Below are 17,021 nucleotides of genomic sequence, written 5' to 3' on the forward strand. Positions count from 1 at the left end.
GATTTCAAAAATGTCAGACATGGACTTAAGATATGGCCATGGCTGCTCTGGTGAGGAACCTTTATCATCTTTATCTTCCATTGTAGTAGCCATCAGTAAAACCGCCAAGTTCAGTTGTTAAAAAAAATGCAGCACACACTTGACTGACAGCATTGGAGTAGTTTACTGTGATTGGTTTTTCCCCTGTGATGAACACAATATGGCCTATCGCATTTTAGAAAAGAAAATTCGTCCGCTGACTTCAAAGCTATGCGTTAAAGTAACGAGTAACAAGAACCTTCATAGAAATATAGTGGAGTGAAAAGTACAATATTTGTATTTCAAATGTAGTGGAGTAAAAGTCATAAGTTTCCAAAAAAAATAACACTCGAGTAAAGTACAGATACTCGAAAAATGTACTTAAGTACAGTACTCAAGTAAATGTACTTCGTTACTGCAATAGTACTGCACTGACCTATCTCCACTATAAGGGTCTGCTGCTTTTGCCTTAGTAACAATTTCTTATGGTTTTTAGAGTCTGTTCGAAGGAGATCGGCGTGTGGCCCACATCTATACCTGAGACTGGACACTGGAAGTGTCACTTTTCATAGACTACTAAGAAAAGCAGCACTGTTTCATCGTCATGGATATAAACTTGATTCTTCTAATCTCTTTTTCCCCCCTCTTATCATCACAAGGTTCTCTCTATCTCTCTTTTTCCATCCATCTTATTTTGAGAGACATCTGTTGCTTGAGAGGTGGAATGAGTGAAAAAAATTCCCTGTGTTATTTTCTTTCTTTCTTCTCCTCTTCATCCTCCTTTTCTGCTAAAACTCTTTGAAGTTGGATTTGGACAGAGAGTGCTCAGCATGTTAGCTGGAGTAATTAGAATGGGTGTGTCACCACTCTGCTGGGCCATGTAGCCTTTGCTTCAGTCATACTTTCACTGCCCTTCCACTGCCAAGCAAAAGTCAAAGAGTTCACAGGTGTGTCCCCTCACTTTCCCTGTCTGTTTGAAAACATGGCCCATTGGCTGAGAGCTATGAGATTCAGTCCTCCTGCTTTTGACCCCACAGTCAACGGGAGGTGCCTGTGGATGCATAAAGAAACCAGGGTGTTGGTGTGTTGATTTTTTTTCCACTCTTAAAACAAGATTAAGGGCAGGAAAATCAACTCCCCTGTGGTTTTGGGACTCAAAACAAGAATGTCACAAAATGGATGCTATTAGCATTTGCTGTTTGCAGAAGCGAAGTGGAAATGAATTTCCTGCATGGAAAGGAGAGAATGAGAAAGAGTAGCTTTGCACCTCAAACTGATGGCTTTTACATTTCTCTTCACTTTTCGTAAAACCTTTTATAGGCAACTTAGATCTTGGACATTTAATTTGACATATGAAAACTATTCTCTCTTTCTCTGTGATGGTGTATAGAGCAGTATTCAACAGATTGCTTTGATCACGGGGCCCGGTCTTAGGCTTCCAGCTGTCAGTGGCATGAATACTTCGAACCTCCTCACTGTGCAGTAACACAGCACAGACACACACACAGACACACACGTGATCACTGCTTTAAAGAAACACATGAATGTGTGCAAACCGCAGCATGTTCAGTGCACTGTCTGAAACACATATTCCACCTCACAGTCTGGGTTATAATGTCTTCATGCATATAGTCTTTGTGAAGTCAGGGCATGGGTGGAACTGTTTGATCATAGCTTTTTAGTTGGAGCAGCTCTCAGATAGGGTCTGGTCTAGACCTGGTGGTGGCTCAGTAGATTCTGTCTTATATTTGTGTTATGTGGCCTGTCACTGTGAAAAGGAAACGTGAGTCTACAGGGTTCATACGCAGATCTAGGCTTTTCCCACATTTGTGTGTTAGTGTTTTAGCTCCATGAGTGTGCGTGTGTGTGTTCGCGTGCGTGTGTGTGCGTGTGCGTGTGTGTGTGTGAAGTTCTTTGCCAGTGTCTGTATTCTGCTTCAAGACTTTTGCTGTACCTGTTATGGTTGATGAGAAGAGATCTTTTCACTGTAAAACAGAGTCTCCTGCATACAGTAATCCATGTTCTTTTTTTTTTTTTTACCAGAAAACCACATTCATATTGAAACAGCTTCCAGCTCGCATGTTACCCAGCTAGCATGTTACCTAGCAGTTTCTTGTTTCTCATCATGTTGTCACATTAGAGGACTATGTAGTAATGCTGTGAGTCATGTTTTAAAATGTAGCAGTAGCACAAGGCTGTTGTGTATGGAGTGGCGCCGCTAACATGTTTACAAGGCTTGTCTATGTTCCTCGTGGCATTAGTCTGTGAAACATTCTCTCACCTGATTCCTGAAGGTCCTGTTTATAAAAGAAGCACCTGTCCTCACGTGTCCTCACCTGTCAGCTACTGTCCTCCAGATCTTCTCCAGTTTCAGGGCTAGTTAACCAAAGCTATGCTGCAGGATTCTTGAACAATGCAATTTTTCCTGAAACCCATAATTTCAACAGTTTTGATCTGGAATAACTGTGTGTACGTAAGGTCATCTCTGCATGATCATTTTACCTCAGAATAATTGGTTTAGAATGAGATGAAAATCATCATTTTGTTTTCATAGTCTGTCTTTCCTCTGATCTCAGCCCTGGACCAAGACTGCAAGATGTAGCTCATTTTTTATCAGTTCGCTGTGGTGAAATTGAGGTTTCTGAACTTGAATTTCTCCATCAGAACTCCCCCAGTCAGAGTCATTTAGCCCACAGATTGCTCACCTGGGCAGGGTTTGAGGTGTGACTTTGATGAGGACTGTGTTTGTGTGTTTGAATTTGACAAGACTTACCCTGCTGTTAAACATCAACCTGTTTGATGACAGACCTGTTTGGCATTAACAATGATTATCATTGGGTATCATATCCTCTATTGGCTGGCAGCTCCTGGAATGGGCGTGTCTACAGCTGTATGCTCTACCTACATCTTACTTTCTCTTTTTTTGTTCTCTTTGTCTTTACCTGAACTTGTTCAGGGGGCTGGAGACCCCTGAAACAGGCTCACAGTCTGGGGCCAATACGGACACACCATTTCCTGTTTTAGGACCCAGATCATTTGGCTGACATCTGAGGAAGTTGTCTAATCTTAGCTGTAAGTTGCACTCTGGGCAGTGTGGATCTAGGCTAGTGCAAGGCCACTCAGACATAGGTCTGTGTATCTACCTGTGAGCAGCTGAAAGGATTTTTGGGAATGAAAGAGAAAGGTGAGTAGTTAGGCTTCATTGTGTAATTGTGATCAATGACAGTTCATTTTTATAAAATGAGAAAAGATTGTGCTGCATCTGTTTTTCTGTCCTTTTGATAGACAGTGACGTGCTAAAGCAAAGCATTTTCGGTCATCTCCCAAAATTAGTGCTGTAACCTGATACATGTGGTATTTTTACACGGGCTTGGGTATGTCAGTCACTTTGAGTGGAAAGTAAGGTGTGACAGTGGCTATATTAGGTCTAAAGAGACATTTTATCATTTGTTTCATTCCAGTTTATTTCCTTAAGAGTTATGTTGAAGTTCAGAGCTTAAAATTGCTTATACTGGACATATTTTTGTTTGTTAGCTGAGTTTACATTGACTGTGTCTGTGTTTGATTGGCTCTGGCTGTGTGTGTATGGTTAAACCTGTCTCTCATCATGCGTGAGGTGTGTGCTTCTTTACCAATAATCACTACTGGTCATCCACTACCCAGAACATCGATTCTCTCTTCTCTCTGCTCTGTACTTATGAATGCATAGCAGTCAGCTAATATAGTTCACCATGGGTCTCAGCTCAGACAGGACATACAAGCATATCAGCCAGTTATTGCTCCAGGTGGTTTAATACACAGAGCAGGGTATTCTCAAAGCTGTTTTAGTCCAGTTACTAATTACTTGTGAAGTATAAGTAAAGGACATATCCAAGGTCAGGGGTATTCACACTTGTAGTTCACTTGTTTGTCACTCCATGCAAGAATGTTAAATGTGCTCATAATTATGTTAGAACTAGCTGTAGCATTTTAGTGGAAAAAGATGCATGATTTCTTTTGGAGCTGTTCTTTGTCCATGTCTAAGTTAATGTCTGACTGGAAAATGCTGTCCTATGTTACATTTATATTTGGAGTCATTTTTACAGGTCACTAGTGACTTAGAGCAACCCAGTGATGCTGTGCTGAGTGTGGGTGCTATGAAGATGACAGAACTCATCAGTAAACAGATTAGACACAGGACCATATTGTAAACTGGGTACTAGACCAGATACAGGAGCAGATACAGACCCGGTCTATAATGTCCTCAGATAGTGAAGGGATGATGTAGTGTGGTTTAGTCTGGGAGGAGAGTGGTGTCAGTATTTATGTTCTGATTTGTTGTAATAGACTTGTTTCTAAGGCATTTGAGGACTGTTTGTTTGTCACTCTGCAGGTGTCGTAGTGCGGTCGACTCATGGAGGATGAAACACTGGAGATTTTTGGTCAGTCCAATTTAAGAGCTTTGGTTTTGTTTTGATCCAGAGAACAGACAGCTGTGTGACTTTAGTGCTGTCTGTGAAGCATGGATCTGCAAAGGGGGTGTGCGTGTTTGTTTGTGTGTGTGTGTTTGTGCATGCCTGTCTCTGTGTGTGTGTGTGTGTGTGTGTGTGTGTGTGTGTGTGTGTGTGTGTGTGAGAAAGGTGTCAGAGTATTCCTCAATAAAATGTATTTTGGTGCAGAGATGCTAGAACTCAGCCAGTCAGCCTCAAGAGACCTTTCTCCTCAGTGTAACTCAGACACTAGATAGAATGACCCATTTGAACTATTCAAGCTCAGTTGTCACACCGGTGTAGAGCGGTTTGGCTTCATGGTACAGGTGGCAGTCAGGTGTTTAGGAATCAGCCTGAAAGCAGAGGTTTATTTCATCCTCCATCTGCATGGTGTTTCCACCTGAGCTTCATCTCCTCTCCACTGCACTGTTTCATCTGAGTGCAGAGTTTTTTTTTTCTGTTTTACTGTGATCGAAGCTTGTAGCTCCTCTTAACACAAGTACAGTACTATTCTTATGCATGCGGTTATTTGTTCTTTATTATCCTTGGTAATGCAATGTATGTTGTTATGTGTGGCTCTTAGGGCCAGGCTGCAGTACATCAAGAAACTTCTATAAGGAACAAAACTAATATTGAATGCAGTCATTGGTGAAGGCATTTGTCTCCTACTAAAAATAAACAAATTGAATGCAGTCTTTTGTCAAGGCATTTTTCTCCTACTAAAAACTGGAAACTTTTATCAGTCATTAACACATTTTTTACAGTTTATAATGTTCCTTTTCAATTGCATGTCTTATATTCTCTCTCTCTCTCTCTCTCTCTGTGGGTATTCTTGTGAACATGGCTGGCCTCACTCTGCTTCACTCAGGAATTTATGAGCTGAATCCTGCTGTGAGGTGCAGCCCTGTCTGGCCAGCACATGTGTGCCTGTCTCTACGTGACTCTGAACAAACCAGTCAAACAACGACGCTTTCAGTAGCAAACATATCTTCAAGGTGGTGCTCTCTAAGGCCTAATTGAGAAATGATCTTTCACTGTGGAGCAAGCATGAGACATGTGGGTAGGCATGTTGGAATGGGCCTTCTGATTGGTCAGCTCCCCATCTACCTCACCTTGCTCTGTTTTCATTGACATCAGAGATAAATTAAGAGTTTGGGATGGCGTTGGATGTCTGGGTACTTGTCCTGTGTGGGATCCCAACAGGATCTTTATTTGATCCCAGTAATCTCCATGTGGCTCCGTGTTTAATTCTGCTGAAATACTAATTTAGAGTTGAGCCGGGGGGGAATTCTAGGACGGCCTAAAAACTGGTTTACTACTAAAAACTGGACTACTGAGAGAGAAAATTTTCAGTTCTCCATCTCGTCTCAAACACACCCTCTCAGTCTCATCTCAAACACACCCTCTCCATTTTATCTAAAACACATGCTCTCCATCTCTTCCTAAATACACCTTCTCCATCTCCTCTCAAACAGACCCTCTCCATCTCCTCTCAAACAGACCCTCGCCATCTCATCCCAAACAGACCCTCGCCATCTCATCCCAAACAGACCCTCGCCATCTCATCCCAAACAGACCCTCGCCATCTCATCCCAAACACCCTCGCCATCTCATCCCAAACAAACGCTCTCCATCTCATCCCAAACAGACCCTCGCCATCTCATCCCAAACAGACCCTCGCCATCTCATCCCAAACACCCTCGCCATCTCATCCCAAACAAACGGTCTCCATCTCATCCCAAACAGACCCTCGCCATCTCATCCCAAACACCCTCGCCATCTCATCCCAAACAAATGCTCTCCATCTTATCCCAAACACACCTTCTCAATCTTCACACGTTCTCTCTTGTTAAAATGAGAGTGAACCTTCCCACAAAGAAAGCTTTTCAAAGACACTTTTGTTACATTTCTATTAGTATAATTATTCCATTGTTACAGGAAAACAGTCCATTAAAATGACCAGAGGTGGACAAAGTACACAGCTCCATTACTTGGGTCAAAGTATAGATACTCCTGATCAAATGTTACTCCAATACAAGTGAAAGCTGTTCAATCAGTTTTTTACTTGAGTTAAAGTACTGGAGTACTTGCTTTTAAAAATGCTTAAGAATTCAAAAGTATGTTTTCTTTTTAATGTCAACCCATTGTTGTGTTGTTGCCACAATGCATTTACAGAGTCTAATGACTCTGAAACAACCTACTGAATGCACTGACTTGCTTGTAGAACCTGTAGGATAAAAAGCTTGTGGAATATGCGACAAAGCCTATAGAAACACAGTTGAAATGACAGAAGGACAGCCATTGTTGTTTTCATTTTTTTTTAACACCCCCCACTGCACCCCACAAAACAGCATCACAGTGCTCTGACACAGCCCTAGCAGTGTGTGTGTGTGTGTGTGTGTGTGTGTGTGTAAATCAGAAACAATTATAGTTTTTTATTATAATCTTTTTCATCATCGTCATCATCAAGATTGAGCAAGTATACAATTTCAGTGTGTAGAAAAGTGGAATGAGAAACTGACCATAGAACATTTAGTTTTTACATGTATTTCTGAAAGGACTAAAGTCAATAATGTTAACTCAGCATTTTCGCAAGCTATTCGTATGCGTCAACAGTGGATTCACACAGGACCCGGTGTTACATCCCAACTGGTTTCCAAGCTAACTGGTTCCCGTACGCGTTCAGGCACTGTGTTAACAGCAGCAGTTGTGGTCTGCCTCTGTCACCAGATTCATCACACATTCACACACATGTTACTCGAGATTTTCAAGTGGCATCTCAAATGTACCGCGGCGAGCATGATTGTATACGTGAGCAGTGAGCACTACATCACAACCACCTACGAAAAAAGTTAGGCGAACACATACAAGAACCTGTCGGCTTGAAAATCAGTTGAGTCAGAACATCGGTCCCAACACGACAATTTGGTGGGCAAATCCATAAAAATCCAATGCAGCACGCACTTTGAGCTTGACTGACAGCATAGGAGTAGTTTACTGTTTACTTGTTTTTCTCCTGTGACCAGTGTTAATTTCGTCGACAAAAACTGTGAGGAAAAATGTTCGTCAACAAACTTTTTCCCATGACGAAAATGAGACAGTAACTAAATAAAAATGCATCTTTGAAAATAAAAACTGTGACGAAATATATTACCATTTTTGTTGTTGAATACTAATGAAACGATAATGTCAGAGATAGACGAATGGGAAAACAATTATAGCCTTCCTACTCTGGAAATTGAACGTTAAACATTTTAACTAACGTTAACTTGGCAACCAGCATTGCCAGATGTTCGATTATTATCGAATTTGTACGATAATTTTGCCCTCAATAATGCCGATCAATAATGCCAGTCCCATAATGTACGATAATCTGATAATTTTGTAACATTTAGCATTAGTAGTTGTAATCAGTCTAGGGCTCGGCTATCTCATTTTAATTCATTTCCCGACACAATCAGGATAGTGGATCCTACGTCTGTGTTTGTGCATCTCTTTTCAAACTCTTTCCGGCCAATCATTCTTGTTGCGATGATGAACTCATGAGCTGTCGTTAACTTAATCAAATCTTCTTTACAAATCAGAAATTTGGGGTATTTTATACTGACTGCAGTAATTTACAGGCCAGTACTATATTTATCCAGTGTAATGCAGTTATCATTATAATATTACAAGCTAATTTAGCTTGTCAAATGACCGCCCGCTCATATGAAGAGAGTTTGCGCTAGATATAGCTTACTGCTGCATCCATGTGAAAACAGCAAAATAAAAAACAAAACAAAAATGAGTGCTGAACAGGAAGGTGAGGACTGGAGAGAGGCAAAGTTTGTTTTTAAACAATGTGGCTTGTAGGCGGTGTCAAAAAGTCGTTCATCTCAGTAAATACATGGTTTTTTTTTAAATTACGTATTTACACGTATTTGTTCTCTTGGTTATGAGTCGCGTACGATTATTTCCCTCAAAATACGATAATTTTAAGCTATGATGCTTAAACCTTTCCCATCTGGTAGCGCTGCAACTCGTATCATGGCTACTCTCGGAAGAAGAAAATGAACGGATTTGTGACACAGTTTAGCTAGAATACAACTTAAAATAAAGCACACTGCAAAGAATGTGGGAAAAATACCTCAAACCTCGAGGCATTTGAAGATGCACCACCAAGAAATATGCTAATAAAAGTTAGACTTAGAAATCAACTTAAAGGCTTGACTTTGTTAACATAGCTATCTTGTTCAACTGACTTGGTAATGTTAATTGTGGATACCGATAGCAAGCCTAAGAATATCTGTATGCTTGATGAATCCATGAATTATGATTATGATTTAATTTTTTTTTTTTTTAAATGCAAATTGACGAAAATGTGACACATGTATTGGACTAAAATTTGACTAAAACTTGTCTAGTTTTTGTTGACTAAAGATTAAAACTAATAATGATCAAATGACTAAAATATGACAAACGAATATGTATTTTAATCAGAAGACTAAAACTAAGAATAAATCAAATTCACTTGCCAAAATTAACACTGCCTGTGACGAACACTATATGTCCTATAGCATTTTAGAAAAGAACATTCCTCAGCTGACTTCAAAGCTATGCTTCAGAGTAATGAGTAACGAGAACCTTCACAGAAATGTAGTGGAGTCAAAAGTGTAGTATTTGTCTTTCAAATGTAGTGGAGTAAAAGTCATAAGTTTCCAGAAAAAATGATACTCAAGTAAAGTACAGATACTGGAATAAATGTACTTCGTTACTGTCCACCCCTGAAAATGACCAGTCTCTGTTATAAACGATCAATTAATCAAGAATCTCACGAAGTGTTGTCTGAGAAAAAGCATGAATTGAGATATTGTTTTTAACTAGTCCAATCATCCCACATGAGGCCCATGCAAACACACCTGGAGACAGCTCCTTTGAAGAACACCTGTCTTAGGATTTGCATAACACCAACTACAACACGCACGCACACACGCATGCACGCACGCACATACATAAACACACCTGACAGAGGATTTCCATAACACAAACTGCCATATTCCCATGTGTTTGTCGATGTAATCAATCAGAATTCACCTGCTCCCCAGTGTTTGAGGGAATGAGAGAACATTTGCATGTGAAGTTATTCAAATGTAAATATGTGCAGTGACATTAAATTGTGTGTGTCTCTGTGTGTGTTCCTCTCAGTTTACAGGCTGCATGGTAAGCTGGATCTGATGCATGACATTTGCATGAGCCCATTGAGTCTTGGTGTGGGACCGACACTGATCAGCCATGGCACAGACTTTACACGTTAACAGCATCCACTCAGGTAACACACAACCCCTCCTCCTCTCTTTCATTGGTCTCTTTTCATTCTGAGGGCATGACCAGTGGGTGGGTGAGTGCCAGTCAGGTTCTGAGACGTGTCTTTGAGTGAAGATTGGGGCAGGCATGTGTGGAAAACGGGAACTGGTACAGTTGCATTGTGGAGAAGCCAATGTTGGACAGGGCTGTCAGGGGTGCTTTTGTTTTTTACTGTTTTTCCGCCGCTGTGATCAGTTCTCTAAAAGGCTGCACACACAAGTAATAAACAACAAGCAACATTTATTATTTCCAGTTATTTCCAGAAAGAATCATCATGCTTTACTCAGTGGTTTTCATATCATTTGGAAAAATAATTTTTAGTTCCATAACTGCAGAAGTATCTAACCCAGGTGACACAGATCAGGCTGCACACCCCTGCTGGCCTGTGGGCCCTGTGTCTCTGGGCATGCTACTGGTCTGTGGGCCCTGTGTCTCTGGGCATGCAGCTGACCGGGCATGCCGCTTTTTGTCAATATCGCACACCCCTCCACAGTAGTTGTTTTGAGCGCACAAGTCAACCATGTGCTTCCAGAGTTTTTGAAAGTTGCTATCTGTTCCCATTGTTAGCAGAGTAGAGACTGTGCTACTAGCTAGGCTCTTGACCACGGCATAATTTAAACCTGATGACTGTAGTGCTTTCGATAGTGCATTGCATTGCATAACTTAACATTATAACATAACATAATGACGTCGCTCTGATGCTACATTGACTCAAAAACAGCGTGCCACTTTGCCAAGGCTTCAATGAAGAGCGAGGATGCCTTTGCCAGCATGTGTTTTACAGCTGTAATGCTGTGGCAGACATCCACATTGCACAAGTTAAGGACATGTGAATGGCAATGTATGTACATTGCTAAAGGATTTTCACACAACATCTGTGAAGCAGCACCACTGTAAGCTTCCCACATCTTAGCCGCACCATCGTAGCACTGAGCTCTCAGGTTATGGATGTCAAGCTCAAGACTCACCAGAACATTCTTTAAGAGTAAAGCCAACGATTCTCCGTCTGTTTGGTCAGTCCGATAAGATACAACAAATGCTTCGTGCACAACAAGATCTTTGTCAGCATATCTCAACACCACTGCAACCTGCTCGTGCCTGCTGATGTTTTGTGTTTCATCTTCAATGAGGGCAAAAACGTCTGCTTCACGCACCTGCTGTGTTATGTGGATTTTAACGTGACTGTACATAATAGCAATCAGTTCATTCTTGTGTTTGCTGTGAACATAGCTAAATGATCTCTCTTGCTTCTGGAACACACTTCTGGTGTTCTTTGAATCTTTCGGTAGCTTTGCCCCCCCCCCCCCCCCCCCCCCCCCCCCCCCCCAATCAGTGTTGCCCATGCTCATAAGTTAGATCACAGTCAGCAGATTTGAGTGTTGGGCAGAAGGAATAAAGTCAAGGCAGAAATAGACTGCACAGAAACATGGTGATACACACTCACACACACACACACACACAAAGAGAAAAAAAGAGAGTGGGTTGACTGAAGACTGTTCTTAACATGGACAGTAAGTTGTTCTGGGGTGTATGAATAGACCATTAAATCATGTGGATGCCCCATCGCCTTCCATTGCCATCTTAGGTTTCATGTACTGATGGACCAATAAACACTACCAGTCCTCCCATTCTGCATTTCAGGTTGCCATGCCACAGTGAAGCCTGTGAGAGGGAAATCCTGACTCGTGAGTAAATGGTTGTATTGTAATGACAGAGCTGTATCAGCCTGACCGTACAGAAACATGAGAGAACAGTTTTGTTATCAGGTTGTCCAGTATATGGCTTTATGTGCCTGGCCAGAAGCAGCTATGGAACTAAGTCAGAGAAATGTTTTCATCGAAAATATCTGATATTAAAAGTTCCACCCTTGTCACAGACACATTCTCTCATCTTCTCTCATTTATTTGGAAACTGTTGGCTCTTGCCAGATAAACTCATACATAATCATTACCTGCTTTTCTTTCTTTTTGCTTTGTACATTCCTGCAAAGTGCATTAAAGCCTCACGTCCGTTTTACATCGAAAATGTATTTGTTCTTTCACAGGAATTTTGTTTGGTATGAGCTGATTTCCACATTGTAAGGAACAGGATGTTGACTAACTGCTGCTATTGTGTGACAGAACACACTTAAAAAAGAAGGGAGAAAAAGTACTGCCTGCTCTCTCAGTTTTCCTCAGTGATTTCAGCTCATTTCAACCACTGTTGCTCCTTTACTAGCTGCATGTGTTTGTTTTTCATGTTGGCACATCAACATGACTAGTAAAACCTTTCTCTCTTATGTCCCAGTGAGATAGTCAGTCAAGAGAGGGTCTTGTGGTCAAAAATCCTTCATGTAGGCAGTAGCTTTGGTTTAGTAAGGCTTGCTGGTGATGTGGAATGGTGGAGGATTTAGACTTTAGGGCGGCTGATGTCATCTGCCTGGGCAGGGTCAGGAAATACCAAGGCCAGTGTGTGAGAGAAAGGGTCTCTGTTCACTGGCCCATGAACACTGTGTGTGTGTGTGTGTGTGTAGTGTTTAGTTTTTGTGTGTTGATTCAGAGGCAAACTGACTCTGTGCTCTATTCTGAGCATCAGGAGAAGGCACATCTAGTCTGAAAGCACCCTTATTTTATGCGGTACCTTGCTCGTGATGCTTTTGTGTGTAAGTCATTGATATCTCATCTGTGTTGTGAAGAGGCATCATTCGACTGGAAGGACAATAAATTCATTGTAGTTTTAAATTCCTTTGGCGTTTTGGTCAGGAAACCTGTCTAGTTTGACCTGTATGTGACCAGGAGGAGTGAGTAACAGTTGGAGGGACAGAGAGACATGGTATGTGGACTCACTTGGTTGTAACTAGGTAACTGAGTTGCTTATCTGCTAACAAGGCTCTGAAAAGGATGAAGTTAGCTTCCCTGGTCAGTCTTATGCTAACACATGCTGCTGGCTATTCTAAGTATTCCTCCTGTGTTTTGAGAACTCCTTTCAGGCTTGTTCAGTTTACATTTGGAGTATTTCACATGTTTTGGTTTGAGATCTTGGTGTATTTAATCAAATGGATCCATCTGCTGTGTCAATAACAGTGGTTTTTGGGTTTTCCACCATACAGCCTGTGCTCTCACAGGCACGGACATGTATCAAGAGCCCTGCTCAGTGCTCTCAGTTTGTTGTCTTTTCCCATCATCTGTTGAACTGGCTGCTGTGTCATTTGTTAAACTCTAAACCCATATTTATAAAGACATCCAGGCCTCTTATCTGCTCCAGTTCTTTTGGAAGAAATTAGCTTATTTTTGCAAAATGATGCAAATTAATGTATGGATGGACATGGTTCACCTTTTCCCGTCTGAAAGTGCAGCACATGGTACTTTTAAGAAGTTTATGAGGTGAACTCTTTTGTTTGGGGGTGATGTGTGTGGATGAAAGGAGCTACGTACATTAATTCCCTGAAAGGTTACAGAGGCTGTTTTTAGACAAGCTGACGTTTGCTATGCACTTGTTCTCCCTCATCATGAATTTGAGCTATATCGAGGCCAAACATGCTTGTCTGCGTTTTTTGTTTTTTTTTCCCTTGCAGTCATGCACTAGGTTCCTCTGTCCATGATGAGTGATGAGTTGTGTAGAAGAGCTGTTTAACAGCCTGAGGGAAAGATATGTTTAGCTCTTTTGTAGTGAACATAAGGCTCTGAAACTGCTATCATTTTTAATGTGATGTTATGTTTTGGGTTCATATTTTGAGTTGATTACAGTTCTGAATATTTAGGTGGTTATTCATGTTGCGTTGTCTTCTCAGTGCTGACTCACTTGGTTTGTTGTGTTGTGTATTTCAGAGTGTGGAGTCCAGGTAAAGAGCCCTGCATATGATCTGTAGTCTCCAGAAATCATTGCATTCAGACTCAGACTTCCTGATGGTAAACAAAGATGAACCAGTTAGTCCTACAGAACCAGACTGTATAAGAACTCTTGAGAGAAGAGCAGGAACAGCAGTGAATTTTGAGTTGTTTACTTTACTCTAAAGTTATATTTGGGTTTAATGTTGAGTTTAAGCCCTCAAAATGTCACCCTTGTCCTAATAAACACTGGCAGAGCTATTAATTGGATCTTCTGACCTAGAGGGGGTATTCTCCATTTTTCTGGTTTAGTTTAAATCTCTGTTCTTGATCTGTTGAATGACATTACAACACTTTGAAGACAGTCCTCCATTAGTCATGTTTTAAAATGGAATGAGTTCCCATTTGCATATTATATTTTGCCAAGCCTTATGAGACTCTAGTCTGGGATATGCTCGTTTCACAATCAAACCCCAAATTCACACAGACATGTTACTCAGTCTCCTGCCATGTTTGAAAATGGAACCATTTCTAATTTCAACGTCAGTTTTTCCTGCCATCTTACTGGCCTGTTCTTTTCCCTGCACCTCAGTTTTAACCAATTATAGCTTCACCAAATAGTGAGCTAGTCACCCATCCCTAATCTTGTTTTAGGAGGCTTTATTTTTCTCCTCAACTCAAAAAACGCAGCTGGCCACTTATAAACCCTAATCCACAGTTAAAACAGGTAAGGACAAACATGAATGAAATGTCATTCAAGTGTTGGAGAGATATTAACCTTGAATGTAAAAAGTCCAGGTGAGCTCAGCTGTTTGTGTTATCTGGCTCTGTGTCTGAGTCTAAAGCCTTGTGGCAGCAGTCTGGGTTAAACTTTAACCAGAGGACTTAAGTGTTCTTAAACATGCTCTTAGAGGTGGCTCTGTTTTTCTGGAAGGGCAAATGCTTAAAATAAATCTGTTTCCTTGGCAAATTATCCACCATAAAACAGCATAACTGGACCATTGTTTAGGAAATAGAACAAAAGGGGTTGATGTAAACTGGTAACTGCACTTATATGTAGATTTAGACTGAGAGTGAGGGACATTTACTGGCAGTTGTGGGTAATTTTAGATGGTTGAATATTACTGGAGATTTCTGCAGTTTGTCTCCATTGCCCCAAGGTCACATGATTATGACCTCTTACCCTGCATGTAGTGAAGTCATCACTCAGCTGCCTGGTTTGTACCAGACAGTCCTGTCTGTGCTGCTGAGATGGCTGGTCTCTTTGCGACACGCAGCGCCAAAGTGGTTCAGCAAGCCTTAGACTGCCAAAGTGTGAGCATAGCCAAACAGGCTCTGCGAGAGCAGAGGGGTGACTGAGTCATTGAGTGCTCTCTGTAGTGAAGGCTTTCACTTCACTGTAATGCCAGCACAAAGTAAGTAAAACCAGTGATGTGTGCATTAGGATGTCTTTTTTCATATTGACTGAGTGAATTTAGCATTTGAATTAATCAGAAAGATGTTATTTTCATACCCAGCCCTAAAATGTGTTTACTAGGTGATAAGAATGGAGCAAAAGAGGTTATAAGAACAGACCTTAATGCTAATATTAGTTCTAAAGTACTGGAAATGCATGGGTTGATATGTTTATTAAAACAATATCACAACAAAATATTTTTAACATAAGGGAACAGATTAATCTGAATTGTAAAACTGTATGGGAAAGATTTTTAATTTCTCATAAAAAATTGTGTGGAACATAAATAAATAGTTAAATTGTGTGTGTGTGTGTCTGTCTGTCTGTCTGTCTGTATATGTATGTATGTGTGTGTGTGTGTGTGTGTGTGTGTGTGTGTGCATATGTAAAAGGTATTTGCAATCTTTGTGTTGAAGTGTGAATCTATCTTATTAGTTGTAAGTGAAAGTGTTGAGAGGATTTCCTCTCCTGCACTGAGGCTTTCTCTTTTTTAAAGAGAAACAGCAAGGGAGGTAGCCACACTGAAGAAACACTGCATGTTGTTTCTGATTGGAGGAGACTGCCAGCCTATAGCAGGCTCAGCTGTGCTCGGCTAAGTTTACACCAATAGTGGAATTTTTTCCCCTTATGGAGTGAGGATTGAGAAAGTGCTCGACCAACAGTCAGCTTGTTCTTGTTACTAAAGTCCATTACTGCCTTGGTAAAGAAGGGATCAGCAGGAGAGCTGCTGCTTTGACTTCAGCAGGCGAAACCTGAACAATGAGTGGATTAGTTTAACACACAACTTGGATGTTAAATTCCTTCTGTTTTTACTGTGTGTGGGGGAGATAGCAAAGCTTACTGGATCCTTACACATGCTGAGGTAAACTTTCTCAGACATTTCAAGTCTTGCTTTTACTCAGGGTAAAAACTACATGTCCAGAGAGAAGGTGCTTACTGTTTATGGTGTTTTAGTGGTCTGAGAAGTTGGTCTTTTTTCTGGGATTTTTTAATGTCTTTGGCATAGACTTTAGCTTCTTTCATGAATATTTCTGCATTGATCCACACCTTGTGAGAAATCATTGTCACAGTTTTTCCTTCTGTGATCAAATATTCTTCATTTGCTGGGTGACAGAGTGCATTGTTTTTTCATTTGACCAAATGGATCTTTGGGGAGAGGAAAATGTTTGCACAATATTTGTGTTTGGTGAGAGTGGAAGGCTGGGGGCTGGGTTGAGAGCAAACACATGGGACACAGAGATATTTGGCCTGTTGTACTTTGGCAGCATGTCAAACATGGAATTCTATGGTACTGTTTGAAGTAATAAATGAGGAAAAACGTTAAGCTTTTTTAATATATGGTCTATATTTTGTGCATGGAATGCTTGTTGTGTTCTGTTGTCATGAATATTGCTTTTTGGTTTGCTGTTCCTGGGCTTCCTGAAGTAGAAGCATGTGATCTCCAGATAAAGATGAAACACTTGCTTACTTCCATAATCACTTACTACCACAGACACACCTATCCTCATTTGTTTTAATTTTTTAATTCTTTGCCTTATTAAAGAGAAACTAAGCGTTTTAGCTCAGTACAGAGCATGATCTTTTTTCACTGCAGTGTTCTTCATTCTAATGTGAAAGTCAGTATGTGGCTCAATACAAATTACTACCGGCATTAAGTTCATCACTGCAGGAAATAAGATAATTATGTTGTCATGATATTCTCTGTTCCTGTAGCATCTCAAATCTCTAACCTTTTCATACTAAGGCTATGGATGTTACATAAGAGAAAAACATAGCCTTTGAGAGAACATTCCTAGCATTCTCTCAGTACCTTAATGGACAGGAACATGTGCTGCTTGTTGAACTTAACATATTTCAGAAAAGCTCTAAATCACCGTCAGTATATAAAAAAAAAACTTTCTGTAGTCATTCTGTTACTGAATTACATCC

The 17,021-nt window shown here is 40.7% G+C and overlaps 1 protein-coding gene across 1 annotated transcript in view; it reads left to right on the forward strand.

Annotated features, from left to right (window-relative positions):
- Positions 1-17,021, forward strand: part of kank1a (KN motif and ankyrin repeat domains 1a) — a 56,889-nt gene that overhangs the window by 23,246 nt on the left and 16,622 nt on the right. Inside the window, exon 2 of the mRNA XM_030787844.1 lies at positions 9,672-9,795. Coding sequence (XP_030643704.1) covers positions 9,759-9,795 — 37 coding nt within the window. The 5' untranslated portion in view covers positions 9,672-9,758. The remainder of the gene's footprint in view (positions 1-9,671; positions 9,796-17,021) is intronic.

This window comes from Chanos chanos, chromosome 1 (genome assembly GCF_902362185.1).
Source record: "Chanos chanos chromosome 1, fChaCha1.1, whole genome shotgun sequence".
NCBI classification, from domain to species: Eukaryota; Metazoa; Chordata; class Actinopteri; order Gonorynchiformes; family Chanidae; genus Chanos; species Chanos chanos.